General features: G+C 24.0%; 2 protein-coding genes across 2 annotated transcripts in view; one reads left to right on the top strand and one right to left on the bottom strand.

Annotated features, from left to right (window-relative positions):
• Positions 1 to 3684: 3684 nt before the first annotated feature.
• LOC114128972 (uncharacterized) lies at positions 3685 to 7054 on the bottom strand. Its single transcript, XM_027993589.2, has 2 exons — positions 6647 to 7054; positions 3685 to 4953 (listed from the first exon to the last, which is right to left on the bottom strand). Exons 1-2 carry the CDS (start codon positions 6660 to 6662, stop codon positions 4217 to 4219), a joined length of 753 nt encoding a protein of 250 aa, XP_027849390.1. The 5' UTR covers positions 6663 to 7054; the 3' UTR covers positions 3685 to 4216.
• Positions 7055 to 7307: 253 nt separating this feature from the next.
• LOC114128981 (hemicentin-2-like) overlaps positions 7308 to 21964 on the top strand; it is a 364378-nt gene continuing 349721 nt past the window's right edge. The window contains exon 1 of the mRNA XM_050204625.1: positions 7308 to 7539. Coding sequence (XP_050060582.1) covers positions 7501 to 7539 — 39 coding nt within the window. The 5' untranslated portion in view covers positions 7308 to 7500. The remainder of the gene's footprint in view (positions 7540 to 21964) is intronic.

The following is a 21964-nucleotide window of genomic DNA, read 5'->3' on the forward strand; positions in this document are numbered from 1 at the left end:
GCAGTTTATGTACTAAGTTAATACAAGGTTTATACTAACACTTTTAAGTACATTTTGATTAGGTAGGCTGGATTATTTTTAAAATATATTATTAAATAAATAATTTAAATACAAGTTAAATGCACCTACCTACATGATGTTTAATAAAGTGATTACAACATGAAATATATATTTTAAGAACTTTTCAATTTAAAATAGGTTTATGAAGTCTATAAGGGTAATATACTATTGTGAATGTGTGAACGGACCTTTTCCGGTAACACGATTGCGAACGTTTTTACCTGACTTTAATTTTGCGGTGTTGTCCGATTTGGTGTCAATAACAAATTTTTAAATAATAATTTTAAAAATAATCAAATAGTATCTAATAAAATAAGGGTTTTTTTGCTATTACGCCGCGTTTTATATGTAAGAAAAACTGGAAATTCCTACCAAGGAAAAAATTTAAAAAAAAGTAAAAATGTAGAAAAAAATTTTTAAAAACTATTATATATTGAATGTATTATTATGTATATTATGTATTATTTTATCAGTTTCTAACGCGTAACACTATAACATGTGAATTTTTAAAACTAGTATTTTTAATGTATTATATATTTTATATTATTATATTATCGACACTTCAAAAAAAAAAAAAAAATCAAAAATTTCAATGGTGTATAATAACTCAAAAAAAGTTAAAATATTTTGAAAATTTAACTGTATATAGATAACACTAATATAAACATTTTGTGAAAATTTCAAGTATTTACAGAGATTAGTTTTTGAGTTACAACCATAAAAATCATCTATTTGGTCAAAAACTGGTTTTGCGTAAAAATTCTCGTTTTTTCGTCACTTTTTTTTTTTCATGATTTTTTTGAAAACTTTACTTTTGATCTTTATAATGCACTTACATTGATATTTATACTACGAAAATTGTTTTAATCAATTATATTTTAAATATTACATATTATTTTGTATAATTTTATTTTAGTTTGTAACGAAGAGTAATGTTTTAATTGTATTATTAATACCAATAGTTTGTAGTTAAAATAAAAAAAATGTATATAATAGATAATAAATGTTAAAAATAAATAATTTTTTAAAATATTCAGAAATTATAAACTTGGCAACGTAGTCTAAAAAAACGTTCGCAATCGTTCGTTTTTCAGCTAAAAAAATAAATTCTTTGATAAGCATTATTCGTTTGCAATCGTGTTGTACCCGAAAAATAATGATAACTTTTATCGGATATTATATTATGTAGTATAATTAATAAATCCAAAACCATAATTTACATTGTTTAGAATCAAAAGGAGTTAAAACTAGTCTTATAGGTAGTATTTTATATTTTACTGGTGAATCAATGAAATAACTCAAAAGAAAAAAAGATTTTAAACTGACACCTATACAATATATTTACAATACATATTTATATGTATACTTTTTGATAGAAGTTGTTAAAGTAAAGCCAACTCACTTTTTTTTTTTGTTTTCAAAGTATAATAAAAAATCGCAATAAAAAAGAAGCATCTGCAGATGAGAAAAAAAGTTCTAAACAAAAAGTATCTTAGAAACTAGTCAGTTTCTAAAAAAAAATTGTATCTAAGTAAAAGCAAAAATTATTCCAAACTAAATATTAAGTACAAACTCAAATAACAATAATCTTATTGTTAAAAAGTTCTTACCTATTTATATTTCCTTATTATCTTTAAATGAGTAGACTATTTATTATTTATAAACAACTAAGCTTATTAATAATATCATTATAATACATATGCAATTATCATAGATAAACTTATTTTTATAAAATACTCATTCAAACTTCGATTTAGATGCATCAAACATTTTTAAAAAGTCGCCTTGTTAACAATTCACAGAAAGAAAGGGTGATATCCATTTGAAAAAAGATGCTGGTTTTGTCCTAGCTAAAATACTCTGTAAATGGCGTAAAAAAATCTAAATATTTCAAAACATGAAACTCATTAGTAGGACGTAAGTGTATTAATAAGTTCCATGTAACAATCAGAATTTACATAATTTCATAGTTAAGGGAAAAAACGAAAGCAAGTATGCTTAATGAATCACCCCGATCATCTTAGATAAGTATAAAAAAAGTAAAGTTATAAATTACAATCGAGTAGAATATATTATTTTTATTTCATAAATAAACTATAGGTACGAATACGATAGGTTGTAAAAATAATAGGCATATTTGCTTATAGTTTTTTTAATAAATCTATTTAAAATAAATACCTATTTAACTTTATTATTAACTTACTTGTATCTCTGCTTTTATTTTATTGAATATATTTTTATTTGTAAAAAAATAAATTCAGTATGGCCGTGGCCCTTCCTATTACATATATGTATATACCTACTATAAAGGTTTAATTACATATATTTTAATACGAAATTATACATTTTTTATTCTAATTACACCTTTGTTCATCTCGTCGATCCACTTAGCATTAGCCATTATGTATTGTGCACAAGGCTTGATTTCCCAATTTTTCAATAAACATAAAATAAATGTTGATGATTTTTACGAGTTTAAGGCCATTTGGCGCAAACGATACTCATGACAAAAGCGACATGACATACCTACTCTAATCACTGTGCAGTAAACGAAAATTCTTTAGCATTCATAGTGTTTATTCAGTTACTCTACTCTGGTATTAATATAATTTTTTGTCTTCGTGATATTGATGTTGTGAGTTTGTGAATAGTGTTTAGTGCGAAATATTTCACAAAAACAAACATCATCTTATTTAATTTAAAATGGGAAAGTATGATAAGGAGAATGCCATAAATCACAATAACATAAATGGAAGTAAATGAAAATCACATTTTATAATTCTATTAGCTTGATGATACCATTTTGTACGTAGTTGCAGACGATATAAGACAGGATATTACAAATAGTACCTATGTGGCTATGTTTAGCGTAACGAAAATAGATAGATATTTGAGATTGAGGTTGTCGGAAAATGAGTAAAGACTAAATATATGTAATATTATATATAGAAATTATAAGAAACATATCTATGAGATGATAAAAACGAGCTAGACTTAAGTTTATAGAAAATCCTTTTAACACAACTTTAAATACCTTGAGGTGAACATAAATAACAGGAACTATATACATAATGAAATTAAACTCGTTTGAAAGCTGGAAATGGATGTTACTTTACCATAACATCACATCCTTTAAGTTAAAATTATTGTCAAATAAAAATGAAGAAAATGTATGAGCTACATATCTCAGACTAGTTATGTCATAATATGTATATCGTACTTAGGATACTCGTATAACAGCAAGATTTGATAATAGATTAAATATTTTTAAGATGGAATAGATATGTTATGGATAATGTATGCTCCTATTTTCTTAATTATTGACATTTGTTTCCGCATTACATAGGTTCCTTTCCACAACGCTATGGCTCACACATTAAAATTAAAATTCACTTCTTCATTGTTGTACAGGTACTGCATACTAATTTGGACCTCTTTTTTTCTTATTTATAAAGGATAATGTGTGAACCATCTAACATTTTACATATTACTCATCTCAACTTATAATTATTGTATTAACCATTTGTTACTTTTAAAAGCAAAATGTTTAAAAATAAACACATAATTCTTTAATTGTATAGTTTCAATAATTAAATATTTAGTTTATTCAATTTACACAATATATACAATATAGGTTTATTATGTATTTTTAATATATAAGTAAAGATAACAATATTTTAATTGTAAAATGATGATTTTTATGGATAATAAATATTGAAGATTGTTTATAACTTACTATTATTAAGCACAGGCACATATACAGGGGGTTTTGGGGGTTCAACCCCCCCTGAAAATGAATAGTTGTGTAGTTTATTTATATCATCATTCATCGATAAATATTGATTATTGTAAATTTTTTTATGAACCCTCCCTCAAACTTTTTTTGTGAACGTGCCTGATTAAGCAATAGTTATATGGTACACATAATAGCCATAATCGCAAGTAAACTATGTTTCGAGCTATGTTTATAATTAATAATTAACTAATAATTATGCATTATCTAGTAGAAAATACTATAGTCATAATATTATATACAACATAATTATATTATAGTTGCAAATTATATATACTTAAAAATATAGTTAGATGCATTTTGTATGCATACAGTGTTTTATAAAATATAAATACATTTATTTTCGTAAAAATAAATTAACATTTATTCTCTTATTCTTTCAACTACTTTTCTCTTACATTTTACGGTTCTATTAAGATCATAATAACAAAGTCTCCAATCAGGAATATTAACTAGAAGTCTAGGTGCTTCTGGCAATGTTTTTACCAATTCAATCACAATTTTTTTCCATATTAACTGATTATTTATCACTAAATGATACATTTTTTTACAGGATAGCATCAGTGAATACAAATCAGGGGGATTAAGTTTTGTCAAAATATAGGAAATCAATTCCTCAGGTACTCCGCATAAAGAAGGATATTGACCAACAGTAATTTCCTTTATGGCACATTTGACTGGAACGCTAACCAAATTTTTATATTTTAAGGATAAATCAAACAAACTTTTTATATTTTCACTGGAAATGATTTCATCATCCTCAAAATTAATACACTTTGATATACTTGAATGAATCAATGTTATAATTAATGAACCATCAATAGAAACTCCAATTAAATGGCATAACTGATTAGACATTACTAGCTCAGCATGAAAATTGTCATTATCTTTATACCAAAATGAATTTAGTGGCTGGCTCTTTATCGTTTTAGCCAGTTTGATGTTTGAATCAGTTGAATTGAATTGCTCTTCTAAAGAAATTGGAATAAAGCCAGTTTCAACAGTGAATACAAAAGCAATGTTGAATAGTCGCTCATGTCCTCGACTGGTAAGTGTATTTGACAGAAGTGATGAAAACTCAGATGACAGTGAATTCTTTTCTAAAGAGCATAATAAAAATAATAGGTAGATATAGGTACATAAAAATAAATAATAAACAATTTAAATGTTTTAAGACTCAAAAAAGAGCAATACTTTCTTAAAATATAAAATTTATCTTATCAGTAGGTATATTAAAAGTTTTAGTATGAAAAAAGTGTTAAACATTATTAAACATAGTAAAATATAGATGTAAATAAATAGTATTAATTTTAATTTTTGATAGTTTATAATGAAAATACAAAAAGATTTATTAATTATTTATTAAAAATGTAATATTTAATAAATATGTACCTATTTCATATTTTTATGCATTTAGAGTTGTTTAATTTTTCTGAGTATTGTTATGTAAATATTGACAAAATAATAAATGTTCATAGGCATGTAGGTACTTAATTAAATAAACTTATTTATTCTTTTAACTAGTTGCTGATATATATTTTTTTGTTGGTCTCTGCAAATAGACATCAGCAGCTCTAAAAATATTTTCTAGATCCTATAGTTAATATTTTGAAAAATTGTTTATAAAAATAAAAATTACAATTAGGAATCAATTATTAAAAATAAGTATTTAGTTATTATATTTTAATAAAAAAAGAAATGGATTTTATCAAAATTAAAATTTGAGTGTTATGAATTTATAACTAAGATGATATAGCGCACTGTATATTTTGTTTTATTTAGCGTATAATATGTATGTAATATAAATCAAAATTAGATTCACACAAAATCATTTTTTTTTTCAAATGTTTAAGAGTAATCTTAAGTCAAATTATCCATTAAAAAAATTATAGAAAATAATATGTTGGAGGATAAGATATATCAGTTTTATGGTTTTTTATTTTATTATTATTTGATTGACTTAGATTCAACTTTAAAAAAAAAAAAAATGTGAAATAGTAATATTATAATATTATTATGTAATGTAACATGTTATATATATTTATGTACATAATCATTAATCATCATTCATCAGTAATATTTAATGTATTTATTGATTGATATTATTCAAGTAATCTAGTTATTAAAACTTTGAAGTTCATGCATTTGTATGTTTTTTTTATTGAATAGACCAAACACTTTAATGATTAATCTAGTGGCGTAGTGAAAAAATTTGGAACCCCCATAAAAATAAAAAATGGGCCTCTAAAATATTGTTATACAAAATATAACCCTAAATCCAAAATTATATTTTGCATATTACCTATAATACTATATTTTAAAATTTTATTATCCATTTGTTATATTTTTCAATTATTTTTGCCAATCGTATATTAGAGTTAAATATTAAGTAATTATCAAAATAAATTACTTCTAAATGGCCTATTGATAAATAAAATATGAAATATACCTAGTTTTTTTGATAATGCAGCACCGATCAAGATTGTGAATTGTATTGTTTAAAAACATTATTAAATAAGTTTTTAGTTTTATTTTTAAATGTTAAATAAAATATTTTTAATTACTAGATAGCAAACAAAATTTAAATATAGGTAATACTAACAATTGTTTTTTAATTATATTTACCTAAACAATTTTAAGTGTTAAGGGCATATTTAGCTTGTTTTTAATGGATAAATTCTGTGGTACAAATTACCGATTGATAAATAAAACAATTTACTAAATAGGTAGTAATGACAGACATTTCAAATATATCAAAAATAATTAATGTGGTATTTATAATATATTACTCACCAATGGTAGCCATCATAATATATTAATGTGATTGATATTATTATGATTTCTCGTTAAAACGTGTAATAATGTAATAATTTATTTACAAACGTATTATTATAAAATAATAGATACATAAATTTGCATCAGGTGTCTGTAGTTACCAAACCGTGACACTCGAACGTCCGGAACAAATACACAAAAGTTGTTTAATAGTTTATTCGTTAATACTGAATACCTTCTTAGTTTTTGATACTTTACAGTGGATAATGAATGAATGAATAATGATTATTCGCTGAACTATATTACTCAGGTCTACGATTGTCACCTTAACATTTTGAATAAATAGATCAAAATATTAGCATTACAATATTATGCACGTCATGTTATTTAATAACAATGCACCTTTCCATAGACTACAGAGTACAGAGTTATCTAAGGATGACTATCAAATTTGTCGATAAGACGATTTATATTTTATAGTACGACGTTGATATCCAGTGCAACCATGTAGCGGGAATTTATTTTTTATCGTTACAAGTAGTTGTATGTACGGTAATAATACGAGTGTTACGCGAAATAAACGTTTGGTAGTATTTTGGTATCTAATCGAATTATCCCAGTATTTCATTTTCTATCATAGTCTATGGGATTATATTATTTTTCTATACAGTAATATAGACAATACAGTTTTCTGAATACTTTTTTTTTTCAAATTGTTACGGTTGCCCGCGAGTGCCAAGTTGAACTGAACGAGTTATAAATATTACAATAATCATTAATTTATTAAAAACGTCGTAAGAAAATAAAAAAGTATCAGAACAAGAAATTCTTATACTAGATTGTGTTATTTACGATTTAAACCAAAGTGGATAATGTGTTTATGTGTCTATAATATCTGCGTATGTATGAAGGTATGTACCTTTGTTTTAAAATATTTGCAGATTTCAATATTATTATTATTATTATTATTCTATTCTGTGTTATTACCTACTCAGTAATGTTCATCGATTATTAATTTTATGACAACGGTGTGATGTGTATTTAAATGCCAAAATATTATTTTATTCGTTTGTAAAATTGTTGTAGAAATCGTAGTACATGATTAACATTTGACCGTATTTTTTTGAACTATTTTTTAATTTAATAAAACGTCAAAATGCTTACCTACCAGTTTTTCACCATATTTTAAGTATTATCTACTTTTTTATTTTTATTTTTTTAATTTTGAATCTACAACGCCGCGGGAACTGCTTTCGCATTGCCTCCACGGTACAAATATTATCTACTTACCTACAATGATTTAAGATAGTACTGCATATCTTAAATTGTGCTACCTACCTAGGTATACCTAAATTATTTATTCATATTTTACATTTGTTATATAATACTAGGTAACATTAAATTTTAAACTAAATTAAACTTTTCTCCTCCGAAGTAAAAGGGTTTATACAGTGATATATTCTATTGACCTTTATTACGTTTTTGTTATCATACTATCTTATAGTTACCTAATTTACTTATTATATATAATAATATAGGAAAATTTCAAGTTAGCTATCAAGCGATTTTTTTTTTTTTTTGAAACATGTATTTCAACGAGTTAAGATTGATGGTAAAAAAAAAAAATGTGTGCAAATAATTATTTTGGAAGTTATTTCCTACAAAAGTTTTGAGACCAGAGCCGTGGTTGGTGAAGGAAGCCACTACACTTGTTAATTTGTTATCTGTTCTGTTTTTTACCTTCAAATCTAAGTAAAATCATTTGAACGCAAGAGTACTCCATGAAAATATAGGTACACAAGTACACATTATCACAGAATGTTTAGAATCATTATAATTACGATTTCATTTATACTTGTCTACCCAAGTACTCGATAACCTAATTTAATAAAATTATAATCTTAATGTTATTACTCATTAGGTACATCGAAAAATTCGTTTTAGATGCGACTCGCGGCAGGAAGCATTGTGCGCATTCGAAAAATTGTAAAATCGAAAACTTTGGAAGGATATAACTTCCAAAATTATTATTTGCGCAAATTTTCCGCACCATCGTTCTTAGTTCGTTGAAATACATGTTATAAAAAAATAACGTGGTGGTAAAGCTAAACTGCAGTTAGGTATACCAATAATATTAGATCGTAAATATATGTAGGTGTAGGTACTAAAAAAAGTATATAGGTACTATAAAAGTATATAAAAAAATGTTGCTTCATATTCAAAATATTATTAATAATAAATCTTACCTTTAAATTTTATTATGGGTCAAATTATTTTAGTTTTTAAAATTATATAAAATACCTAAATCGGTAAAATGGATTATTGTGAACATAAAATTTGCTATGTTGTACATTTGTGTTTGTAAGATTATGGAGACACCCTATTAAATAGTGATTGAAAATATTGCAAAGTATTGCAAAAGAAATGGCTAGACAGTGTTTATTCTCCGAATCCCTTTAACACCTGCTTGCCTTTCGATTTCAAACGCTTATAGTTGCCAGTATGCTTATAGTATATTCAATCACCATAAACAAGTCACTAGTGAAGTCGATCGTAAGTACTGTAGTATCAACCTACTATCTCTCTTACGTAAGACGCTTGTAAGTCTGATTTGACAATATTATATTGCCTCACTTGTATGTATACCTATGTAATATGTATAGTGTATAGGTACTGCAGTTATGTATTAGGGACAGACACAAAACGATATCAACTTATCAAGAGGCTCTTGTTATCCACAAAAAATAGTGGAGTTTATCCCACTTAGGCGAAATTCCTAACCTAAATCTATGATGGTAACACACATAATATTAATAAAATTATGTTCCTGGAAATTTATTTATCGTTAAATCGATAGAATTTCGGTTGCCCAGACTCATTACAACTTATGAAAGTCCTCACGATTCTCCTTAGTTTATTAATATCTATTCAGTGATCAGCTGATGTCCGCTGTCGGATCCGTCAATAACTGGTTAGATGTTGGTTGTTTGGTTGCATACTAATTCCATTTTAATATTAGATTTTGTATGTATAATGCTATTATCTAAGATTTCAAAAACTACAATTGTTATAAATAATGTTATACTAGGTAGCTTCATATTGTATAATTTATAAGATATCAGAATTAAAAATTATTAACTATGTATAGGATGTGCCTAATAATAATTTATTGTATATTTATAAATGGATTAAATACATTTTAAACAACACAATAATAAATTATTTTAATTCAATAAGTATTAATATCAACATTTACATAAACTATCTTGTGTTTTAGTAACTGAAGTTAGATAAGTGCCTACAGTCGTGTCTATATTATATTTTTCCTATTTTGATTGAAAAATGTTCCAAAAACATCATATTGTAATGCATATATGTAACTAAAAATTAGATTTAGATGGTAATTAATTTATCAATTTTTTTTCTGAGTCTCCTCAACTGGGAGTAAGAAAATATTAAAATATTATCGATAGTCGTCAAAATATTTAGAAAAAAGTCATAAAGTGCGTTTTAATGTTTTACATTTTTTTTATAATTAGAAGATGATTTCTCATTACTTTCAAACCTAAGGTGTCATCATAAATGAAACACACTCTACGCTCGCAGTGGTCGAACACATTTCTGTACAGAACTTTTTTTAAATTTGTATTTACCTTTTTATAATGCGTCTTTGTTATTTGTCTGTTTGTTTGCTGTTATTATTTTGTCTTTTAAATAATGGTATAAGATACAAAGGGTGTTTTGAACCCTAACATAAATCTCACTATACTCTGGAGGAGTAAATTTTAAAAACATGGGTAAAGAAGAATCGTCATACCGACTGATGTTAACGCCTCATGAAAGTTTCTTTAGTAACACATCCAAGGATAATCACCAAATCCAATTCGGTGTCGTATTTTTGGGCCACTGGGTTGTTGTAAAAGACAAGTATTTTAACTTGATTAATTATATTATAATAGCATCCAGAAATAAAACACAATAATAAATTACGACAGCGTTGTCCAAATTATAATACAATATTACACATGAGATCTATAAAATACCCTGACGACATAAATGCATCCAATTTTTAAATATCAAGTTTTATAAATAAATATTTTATAAATTTAACAGTTCATTGAAAATTATTGTAACAATCACGAGTCACTAAATGTAATATCAAACGGTAGTCTAAAATATTTAAGGATTTGATAAACTTTATCAGACACGTATAATACTACCCGGTTAAATCAATTAATATATTATATTTTTTTAATTAATCAAATAAAATATTACCATTGATATTTGATAGCTATTCATTTATTATAAATAAATTCAACTTAAGAATTTTATTATTCTATTTACGCTTCAATCGTTTGATTGGTTTGCTGTAATTCTCCTAATTTTATCATTGTTATATTATATTATTTGAGTATTAGTATTTAGTATGGCCTTTCGGTATTTTTGTATTGAAACGTAGTTACGCATTTAAGATTTTTTTATTTTGAATATTGGGAATTCGGGAAAAGGATGTAGGTCAGATTTAATATCCATTTTAAATATAATCGTTAGTTCTTTATACGTTCCATCAATACCTTTTGAAAACAAGATTAATTATTATTATTGGAATGAATAATTATGTTATGAGTTATGAGGTAGAGTATTCAATGATTGAAATTAAAATCAAAGTATAGATAATACTACAATTATTATAGCTTATTATAATCCTGATATATTTTATAAAGTGATCACACTAAATATGTATCGTAATAATCCAATAACAAATGCGTGAAATTCGTGAAAACACTAAACAGTCAACAGGAATAATTATCAGATGACTATTAGTGATACTAATTAGTGGCAGTTTGTATAGTTGTAATAATAGTATTATCTTATAATCCAAAACATGTCATTAAATCATCGTTTTTATAACATGAAGAATTTCAACAATCAAAGCCAGGGCTTCTGGTCGTTCTAGTCTCGTATAGAGTTTAGATCTCGGTTGAGTAGTTTTTCAATTTATTAATATATGAATGGTGAGGAGGAAAAAGTAGCCTCCGTGCTTCCGGGCTCGACAATATTTTCTTCAACACGCGGCTCGCGTAGGACTTTTGGCACGTTGCCTGTATGTAAATTCCAATATTACAACATCGCGTTTTCTCCTTATCCCTCGCCGTTGTCGCCCGATCTTTGTTCGAAAACATATTACATTATATATTCACCATATTATGTGATAGTGAATATCCAAATGTATATTATGTAAAGCTCAAGATGTTTTATTATTATTATTATTATTTTTTTTTTTTTGATTATCAATGCCCGATCAACAATACTTGGTTTAGTTGTTCAACATTGTGCTGTAGTGAAAATATAAAATATTTCGAAAATATAAAATAAGTTAAATCGTAAAAAAAATACAAATAAATATAAATATACTATAACTTATTTTAGAGTGGAAATCCATTTTGATAAAGCTCAAAACCGAGAACTTAAATTGTGTTTTAAAGATACGTAAGGTGTTAATATTTTGATATCAGTACTGAATATAAATGTATGAAATTATTTTTAAGACGAAAAATTTAATAAATAACATTTATAACTGTGTAGGTATATTTAAAATTCAAATAATACATTAGGTATACTTACACTTGTATTACAGTGTCTTCAAAGTTTGAAACATTTTATAATTTCACACTTTTTTAACAATTTTAAATTTCTTAGATACTTTATATATTAAATAAATATATGGCTACACCGTACATACCCGTACTTATAAAATCATTTTCGAAATATTATATTACGTCATATTATCATTGTTTAATTTTAAAATTTATAAATATTATTAAGTTACATAATATCTAGAAGAATAAGCTTAATAACATTAAAAAAAAATATTTTATGGTAATAAATATATAATATGTATATTTATTATTTATATATGTAAACTATAATATAGTATATAAGTTACCTTAGGTTAGGTATTATACAAGGTATGAGTTTATAAAGTTTATTATGTATATTATGACTAGCTTAATATATTAGGGGTATACAAAACATTTTAAGATCATTGATTTTAGAATCAATGTTAAGATTAATACAGTCAACGCTCTGATCCGATACTAAAAATAAGTTAATATGTAATTTATTAATATAGAGTATTGAGATACATTTTTCATAGTTATTTCTGAACTAAATGTATTATGTACAACTTGAGAGTCATATGACTGTCTGTAAAATAATTAAAAAATTACCTAAATAAACTGCGTGTAATTTTTTAATGCGAATATGAAAGGGAGTAATATATGACAGTTTCAAAAACTAAAAACTGAATTATTTTAAGTAGCTATTAAATGTTAATAATGTTAATTATATTTTAGTACCATTAAATATACCATGAGTAGTAATTAAATTAATGATAATTTATTATTATGTTTATATAAGTGCCACGATGTATTGTACGAATATCTCAATATCAAACTTTTATGTTTAGTTTCAAAAAATCATAGATAATATATAATTTATTTATATCTGGATATTGTGTTATATATTATATGTATATATAATTACATAATATGTTAGGTTAGGTTAAATCATTTCTTATAACGAATGACACAAAATGCCGTAAAGTATACTTATATCTATGCAGTCATATTTTTTAAAGTAGGTACCTATACCTATAAACATAAAATTAAATATAATTTACAATATAGCATTGTTATGTTTTTCTTATTTTTTAAGTTCAGATCTATACATGTTAATACTATCAATCATTCAAGTACCTAAGTGTTAACAAGGTATATACTAATTAACTCTTGATAGTTGATACCATTTTTAATTTTACGATCTACTGTGTTCCATAAGAACCAACAAATAATAAAACTATATTTAGTATACTATTGAATATTGATAATTAAAACTTAAAAACGATAAGAGAATAATATAGGAAAATAGTATAGGAAAATATGAAATAATCCAAACTTGAATTATATGTATAGTGCATTATAATATATAAACTAAAATAATGGTTTAATTGATTGGCGATGTCTGGCTCAGATATTTATTAAATTATCCATATTCGTTAAGCACATATTCATTTAATTATAGATTTAATTTTTACGTTTATCTTAGATTTTTTGACAGTTAATTTTTTGTTTCTACAAGACTACAAACATTATAATATGATCACATAGTAGTCAATTTCTGGAATAATATTCAAAGCGTGATCCACTTTTCCTCCAAAATCGACCTTTCCTTTTACCGCTAAGTCTGTTTACCGCCAGTGTAATTCTAATAATATATATTTCCATTTCACATTTGACGTCACTACTACTGTTTAGTGTTTAGATTTTGCTAACCCTTTAATATGAAAACATAGTTATCTAGAGATTAAGTTATTAAAAGCTATAATGATTTTAAAAATAAATTTCAAATAAATAAAAAATAGTTATCTAATTGATTGTTAATTAAATGTATTTTTAAAATAATATATTCAAGTAAAAAAGTCAAAATTACATTTATAAGCGTTACAAAATCAATTTAAAAATTAAAACTTTTGATTTTAATATCATTTAAAATGGTATTTTATCACAAACAGCTACTTCAATATTTTTTACAGTTGTATATGCTTTGGATTTGACAAACGTATAAAGAAATATGTCTCCTCTTTTATACTGCCCAATTAAACATTGATTTTTTTATTGTCATTTTTTGTGCACTGATGCTTCTTAATTTACACTTTTAAATTGTTCTATTTTACAATTGTAATTCTTCGATTAAAATTTTACCTATTGTAAAATAGATTGCGAAAGTCGATAAAAACTGCAGTTTTTAAAATGCACTTGAAATGACTTACTGACATTTATTGTAGGTATATGTATGTTCTGAAGATGCAAGTGCCCAAAGTTTTGAAGGATTAAAAACAATCTTTAAAAATATATGTTTCTACAAAGTAATCTGAACATTTTTTTCGTCATTCATCAATTGTACCCTTACTCATAAAGTCCTCGACAAACAAATTATTTATACGTCTTCTGGATTTATAAATAAGCCAAATATATTGTATAACCATTTACAAATTTCAGATCACTCGTCTCTATATATACATTCAATAAGCCAATTTAATATATTTTACGATACTAAGATTGTGTTAAACGAAATCGGTTTCCTGAAATATTGATTTGTGGCCACATTTCAGAAACTGCATGAAGTATAGCCTTTTTGTAATCAACAGTTACTTTGGGAGAGAAAAAAATTTTTGTTTATTATACAAAAAACGTAATTAGATAAACATGATTGTGTACATTTACCATTTACGTTTATATTTAATTTTAGATTTTGTATTAATTAAATTAAGTAAATTAAGTGTGTAGGTACGTTATGAGCATTAGTTAGGTATATAAGTATAATATATTAGTAGGATTATAAGGCATAATTTTACGTTATTTTTTCTGATTCTATTTATATCGGAAATGGTAATATTTGTTGAATTAATATTTTGTGCTATTTAAGTTGGAAAAATGTTCTGTAGTGTTCTATTTAAATTTTCAATAGCTTTTCTTTTACATGCTGTATTTATCACTCGATTCTACAATACTTGGCTAGAATATTCGTTATGATTGTGTCGTGTAGTATTTATGTTGCCATTTATTGTATTATTTTCATTCGTCTAAACTTTTCTGTTGAGTTTTTAATTGCACAACGTTAAAATATTTAAGACCTTTATTACATGAACTAATTCAACATTTTTCGAAATTATCTGTTTTTACTGTCATTACTTTCAATAATTATATTTTAAATTGTACTGAATTCATTTATTTTTCACAAACTTGAACACAAAATAAAATGGACTAGGTTCATAAAATCGATAAAAGATAAAATCATGACAATACTTTATCTTATTTGACAATTATTGTTGTTGTTATTGTATCTATTTCTATCGTAATATTTCCTTTCTTCTATTAATAAAGAAAAATCACGATTTTGAACATATTATATTTCAATTCTTACAATAAGAGCTCTTATAGGTTACTAAAATCTAAAAACTGAAATTTGTGGTGATGGAAAACAGAAATATATATAACTACATCTACTGGAGCCCTAGTGATAAATAGCGAAGCCCATATTTTGTAAAACAACTAACAGTAATTTCTTAGTAAACTTGTTTTTTTATATTTTATTCTATTTTTGTTCAATTCATGTTTTACTGGCTTTAACAGATATTTTGTAAATCGTAGCTAGGTACATCAAGTTACATCAAGTTCACCGTATTTTCAATTTTTAATTTGTGTTAATATTATACCAGGCGTCTGCTATTATCAAGGGCGGAGTTGACCCCAGGGCGAAATGCATTGTGAGGGCCTCTTATGCAGAAACAAGAAAATATATTTTTTTATTAAAATATCATAAAATTGTGGGGGCCCCTGGGCTGCAGCCCACTCAGCCCTTCCCTTAATCCGGCCCTGGCTATTATACATTTTTCTTTCATCGTAGCTTCGTAGGTATATTATAATACTATATGTTTTCTCATTAAGTTGAATCTTTAATAAATATTTTTAATTTAAGCATTTACCTAAATTGTTACAGCAGTATCATAGCTCGGTCTATTTGATATAAATATTGGCGGCTAGATATAATATTCATATAACTTAAAAGTTATTGCGTTACAACACAATATATAATTTTATTTTATGCTTATAATACATATCACTCATAATATGGTAATTCATTATTGGGGTAGTTTTATTATTTGTTACGTATAGGTAATAATTGGGAAAGTAATAGTAATTATTTACTTATTAGTTAGGTATTAATTATTATTTATTACAGTATCTTCGAATGCTCTTAGCGTAGTTCATTAAAATGATCCGAATGTTTTATTTGATTACAACATGTATATTAAAGCATAATTTTAAATCAAATTTACCTAGTAAATTATATAAAAGTTAATAAAACATAATTCTTACGAATGTTACTGAGTTTTATTTTTATTTTAAAGCCATACTTGTACAAATAGTTTCAAAATATTACTACTAGACTACTGTCAATAATTTTATTATTATTTAATAATTAATATATATATATATAATATATATATTATAATATGTTTATAATTATGTATAATTTAATACACTACTATAATGTCGTTAAAGTTTTGACTAAAAAAAATTTGTAGAACTAAGAATTATTGTGATTTTTGTTGGCACAAAATGAATGTAAAATATGTAAGTTATTATTCAAATTTAAATTTATTAGAGTAAAGTGTTGTTTATTATGTTTTTTATGCTAGAAAATTATATTGTTTATAAACTCACTCGAATGATATAAAATATAGATTGCGATATTTTAAATACCATTTAATCTATATTCTAGTTGCTACAGTAATATTATGCAGAAATAAAAAAAAAACCGAGAACAATTTTTCCAACTGAATATCATGCCTAATAGTGTACCTATAAATTACATTTTAGATTCTGGGTGTAGAGATAAATGTATTGATTTTACAATTATGTATGTTTTTTTGTTTTTTATTTATGTGTAATGTGTATACATGATAAGTAGTAGATAAAATGATTTTATTTTTTACTTCGAGTGGTTTTAAATAGTAAAAATTTGGAACTATTTTATAATTTAAAGATGTTAAAATTAAAAATGATTAGTACTTTATTTTGTTATCTGGATAAAAAAAACAACAAATAGTTAACGAAAACGAATATTGTTACGGTAAATACGTTTTTAACTAAATTGATTTCTTTATTTTATTACAATTGAAAAAACGAATAATTACAGGATTTTGAAAATTTTGATAAGATGTTTGTATTATTTATGGTAAAATTTTTAAAATATTAAAAAAAAAAAAAAATGAGCTATTTATAAACAATTGATTTTTTTTTTATAAATATTGAATATTTATGAATATTATATTTATTATTGTTGTTTATTTTTTATTATTTATTGTATTTATGTGGTTATTTTTAATGCGTGTAATTTAGGGTTAATGAAAATGTATAAAATATAAATTCTAGACATTTTAATACAAGATTTCCCCTAATAAGTGGTTCATTTTCTAATTAAAAATTATTAATAATTTACTGTTATAATATTTTTTGATAAGCATTGAAAGTTATAACTTGGACAAAATTCGTTAACATTTTAAAAATTAAAAATTATATTATAAATAGATAATATAAATAGAAAATCATAAAAAATGTTGTGTTTATATTTATTTATATCTAAAATTTGAAAATTTATTATAAAAATCTTTGTTTTACAACTTGTATAAAAAAAAAAAATTAGCCAAAAAATCAAATAAATTATCTAAGACCATAATTTAATATGTTTACGAAAACGGATATTCATCCGTATCACGACTATTTCTCATTCACTAAATATTTAGGTATAAATTTATATTATAGTTTTCTATACATGGATTAATTTTCAAAATATTTTGACTCTTTTTTAACTATTTATGTACATGAGAAAATTTTGATTTTTTTGTTTTAGCTTTTTTCTAGCAATATCAATAAAAATAGGGTTAAATTCAATGAGTGAAAATTCATGACAATTTAATACAAGACCCCATATAAGTTATTTTTATAGAGTATGTATAAAACTTTGAAAAATACTTATGCATATTTTTTTATACACTACTGAAGTTCAAATTCTTACATTCGTCAAAATTACGAAAATTACAGTATTTTGTAGTAAAAAATTTATAAAATCTTTAATTTTTATAGCGAAGTTTTGAAAACGTAGTATAATATATCTCATAAATATTTCATATTTACTGCAACTAAAAAGTATATACCTTAACCTAAACACAATTGTTTTTTAGACATTTGAAGACGTTCAAATTTGTTCAAAATTAAATATTTTAACGATGGTCGATGAATAACAATATTAATGATTTTGCTTGAATGCATTTTATTTTTATCTACAGAGAAAAAATGCGCTTATGTGCTTTTATATTAATTGCTTTATTCTATATACATTTAAATGAATATTATATTATGACAGAAAAATAAAATAAACATCGTTGTATTAATCGAATTGGAATTGCTTACACATTTGTGATTATCACAATGTTATGTTATAGCTGTAATTTATAGATTCAATTAACAATAAATAATAAAACCACTTTGAAGTTTAAAGTGATGTGAAAATAGTTAAAGGAAGGTTTATGTTGATTAAATAAAAAAAATATATGTATACATAGGTATACACTTAATATTTATTAAATATATTAAACAACATAATATACAACAATTTTGTCATGGAAGAAATATATTGTTTCTACATATTTGTAATATATATTCAAATTAGTTAATATAATGTCATACTACTTACTTACCTATTTTATTTTAAATATGAATATTCAAGTTCCACCTTAAATAAATGCTGTTGCTATTATAATAAAATAATTTAGATAATATATTTTATATATTAAGCTTTTGGTGCCACTGCTGGACAGCTATTTATTTATTATAATTATATATTAAAAATTATTTAGTATTTGTGTCTTGTGATGTAAATGTGTTATGGTTAATGACTCATGGTATAAAAATACGTTCACAGTTCCAAGAATTATTTTCATACGTATTGGTCACGGGTGAAATTTGTTAGTATAATATTTTTGGAGGTAAAATTTAGAACAAAATGTGGACTACATTTTTAATGGGTCAATTTAAATTTTATAAAATTATTAGAATTTGTAGATATGTTTACTGGCTTTGATTGGAAACCAAATTCCATTTAAACATTCAATATTTTGATATTAAATTAATTAATTTTTAAAAATGTTTAATATTTTAACTTCATGTGAACATAAAAAAATACAAAAGATAATAAATTAATTTCTAACTTTACCTATTAAAGCAGTCATTGAAATCGTATCTCATCTCTTTACACAATTAAAATCAAGGAACTCTAAGTAGTTAAAAGTTTGTCAGGCTTTTTGATCTGAAACGTTGAAAAAACAGACAAGGTTTCACTATATAGTACATAATATTATGTGCTCCGGAAACAAAGGATTTTGACTACCTATTGATTAATTGTTATCGTCAAACAGTTTTTCTAAATTCTGAAAGTTAGAAGTAGGTATTTGTAATAAAAACTGCAGGTAACTTTAAAATTTTGACCATCATTGGTTATGTATTGGTTTAATATTTGTAGATAAAAAAATGCATTGCAATAATATATAATAATATGGTCTTTAATTACACTCTAATAATGAATCATTGTGTTATGACGTTATCGGCATAAAATACCGAGCGTAAATTAGTTTCATAGAAGAATTTTTGAAAAAAATCATCATTACTTACTACTTAGTTTAAGTGGCTAATATTTATTTTATCAGATCTTAATATTCTAGAGTCCAAACTATGGTGTATTGCATAATTTTTATTATATTTTATATGAGTAATATAGAACGTGATAGCGTAACTGTAATGAGTGATGATTAGTATAAGTTAGATTATAAGTTGTTATAATATTATAAAAAAATAATTTCTCAAACATTTTATTTTTTTTTATAGATTTATATTATTTCAGTATTTTTATGCAAGATATTGTTACCTGTGAATTATGATAAAATTTGTAAAGCACATTATTTTCATTATTTTACGTCAATATTTGATACTGATAAAATTTTATATAATATAATATTGATTGAGTTGTTAAAGCTATTTTATGTTTGACAATTTAAAAAAAAAAAATGATAATATTTGAAATGCTCAATTATTTTTCTTTATGCTATTGTTCATATATAATTACAAAAGGATATTTCCAAATACGAGAGACAAATTTATTATATTAAAAGTTAATAATAATATTATGCACTGAGGGATTTTTTTATTTTGTAATAATTTATATTTTTAAAATAAACATTGTTTGACATTTAGGTATATACTCATTTTTAATTTGGTTCTTTTATTTGTAGTTGCTTTTACAATTTTAGGTTCAAAAACAGATGTAGATATCTAATGATTATATTTTTAAAATTAATGTTTAATAACGAAGTACAATACAAATGCAATTCAAAAAATCTAGATACATTATAAAGTATAATATTAGCATATATTAGCATTATTTTGTGATCATTTTAGGAAAGTTAGTGCTGATTTATATAAATATAACTGAACCATTTCTTAAAAAAAAAATAAAATATATTATTTCTGAAAAAAAAACTATTGACATAAAAATATTAAGATGTTTAAGTTAAATGAAATAATTAATTATATATTTTATTTTATGAGTATTAATGTCACAACAAAATTATATTATAAAAGTATAGAATAATAGAAACTTTTTGAAAAAAAAACCACTGATTATTCCGTTATGACTTAGGGTTAAAGTGTTCTATATTCCATCTCATTTATATATAATATATACTGCAGTAATCTAACTATGGTAGTATAATATGATTAATATGTAATCTTATGGCCCAAGGTAGAACGTACGGATAATATTTGGTTCAATTTTTGGATACGCCGAATGCTGATAACTAATAGGTACCTACCTACTCATAATTAAGAAGCGGATGTTTATATGTTTAGCATATTTTTTAATCCAACACCATATTTGTTTAATCACTCAAAAAATTCAAATTACCAATTTAATTTTGCATATTTTAGAATATTTGTTTAACTTTCACTCGCTTGATAATATTTTTATAAACATAATGCTTTTTTAGTATATTACGCCAATAATCAGTATTTACCGATAACGTACAACAATTATTTTTATCAAAACTGGAAAAATCCACAATAGTACTTCTCGATACAATATTAATTGTCATTACATAATATATTTAATATTTCAGATGTGTTCCATATTTTGTTAATATCGTTTTCGCCCGAAGTGAGTTTTAATAGAAACTTTATACATGGTATATTACTTAAAGCTTTATACTTATTCATTTCAAATTATTGAAAAATTCCAAATCGTCGCGGCTATGTAATTTTGTTTTTCAATTTAAATTTCTTACTACTGATGGGATTGTTTTATAATGTAAATTTTACTTTTGATAATTAAATAAAATACATTGATTAGGTATCCAGTTTTAATTCCTAGGTGTATTTTCAAATCTTTTAATGCTTGGTTAGTACCTACTTGGGTTTTAAATATAAATGTACCTATGTATATTTTTTCAGATTAACAAACAATTCAATAACAGTTTATAAAGCTTGGGTAATTTTAAGAATCACTTTTTAATATTTTTTATTTTATACTTCAATTTCAAACTTTGGGGGTGGTTTCCGATGGCAAAGTGAATATCCTTGGTGCATTATAGAGGTCAAAAGTAAACATTTTCCAACAGTTTTAAAAAAAAAATCAATTTTTTTATGGTTGTAACTCCAAAAC

The sequence above is a fragment of the Aphis gossypii genome, chromosome 3 (genome assembly GCF_020184175.1).
Source record: "Aphis gossypii isolate Hap1 chromosome 3, ASM2018417v2, whole genome shotgun sequence".
Lineage (NCBI taxonomy): Eukaryota > Metazoa > Arthropoda > Insecta > Hemiptera > Aphididae > Aphis > Aphis gossypii.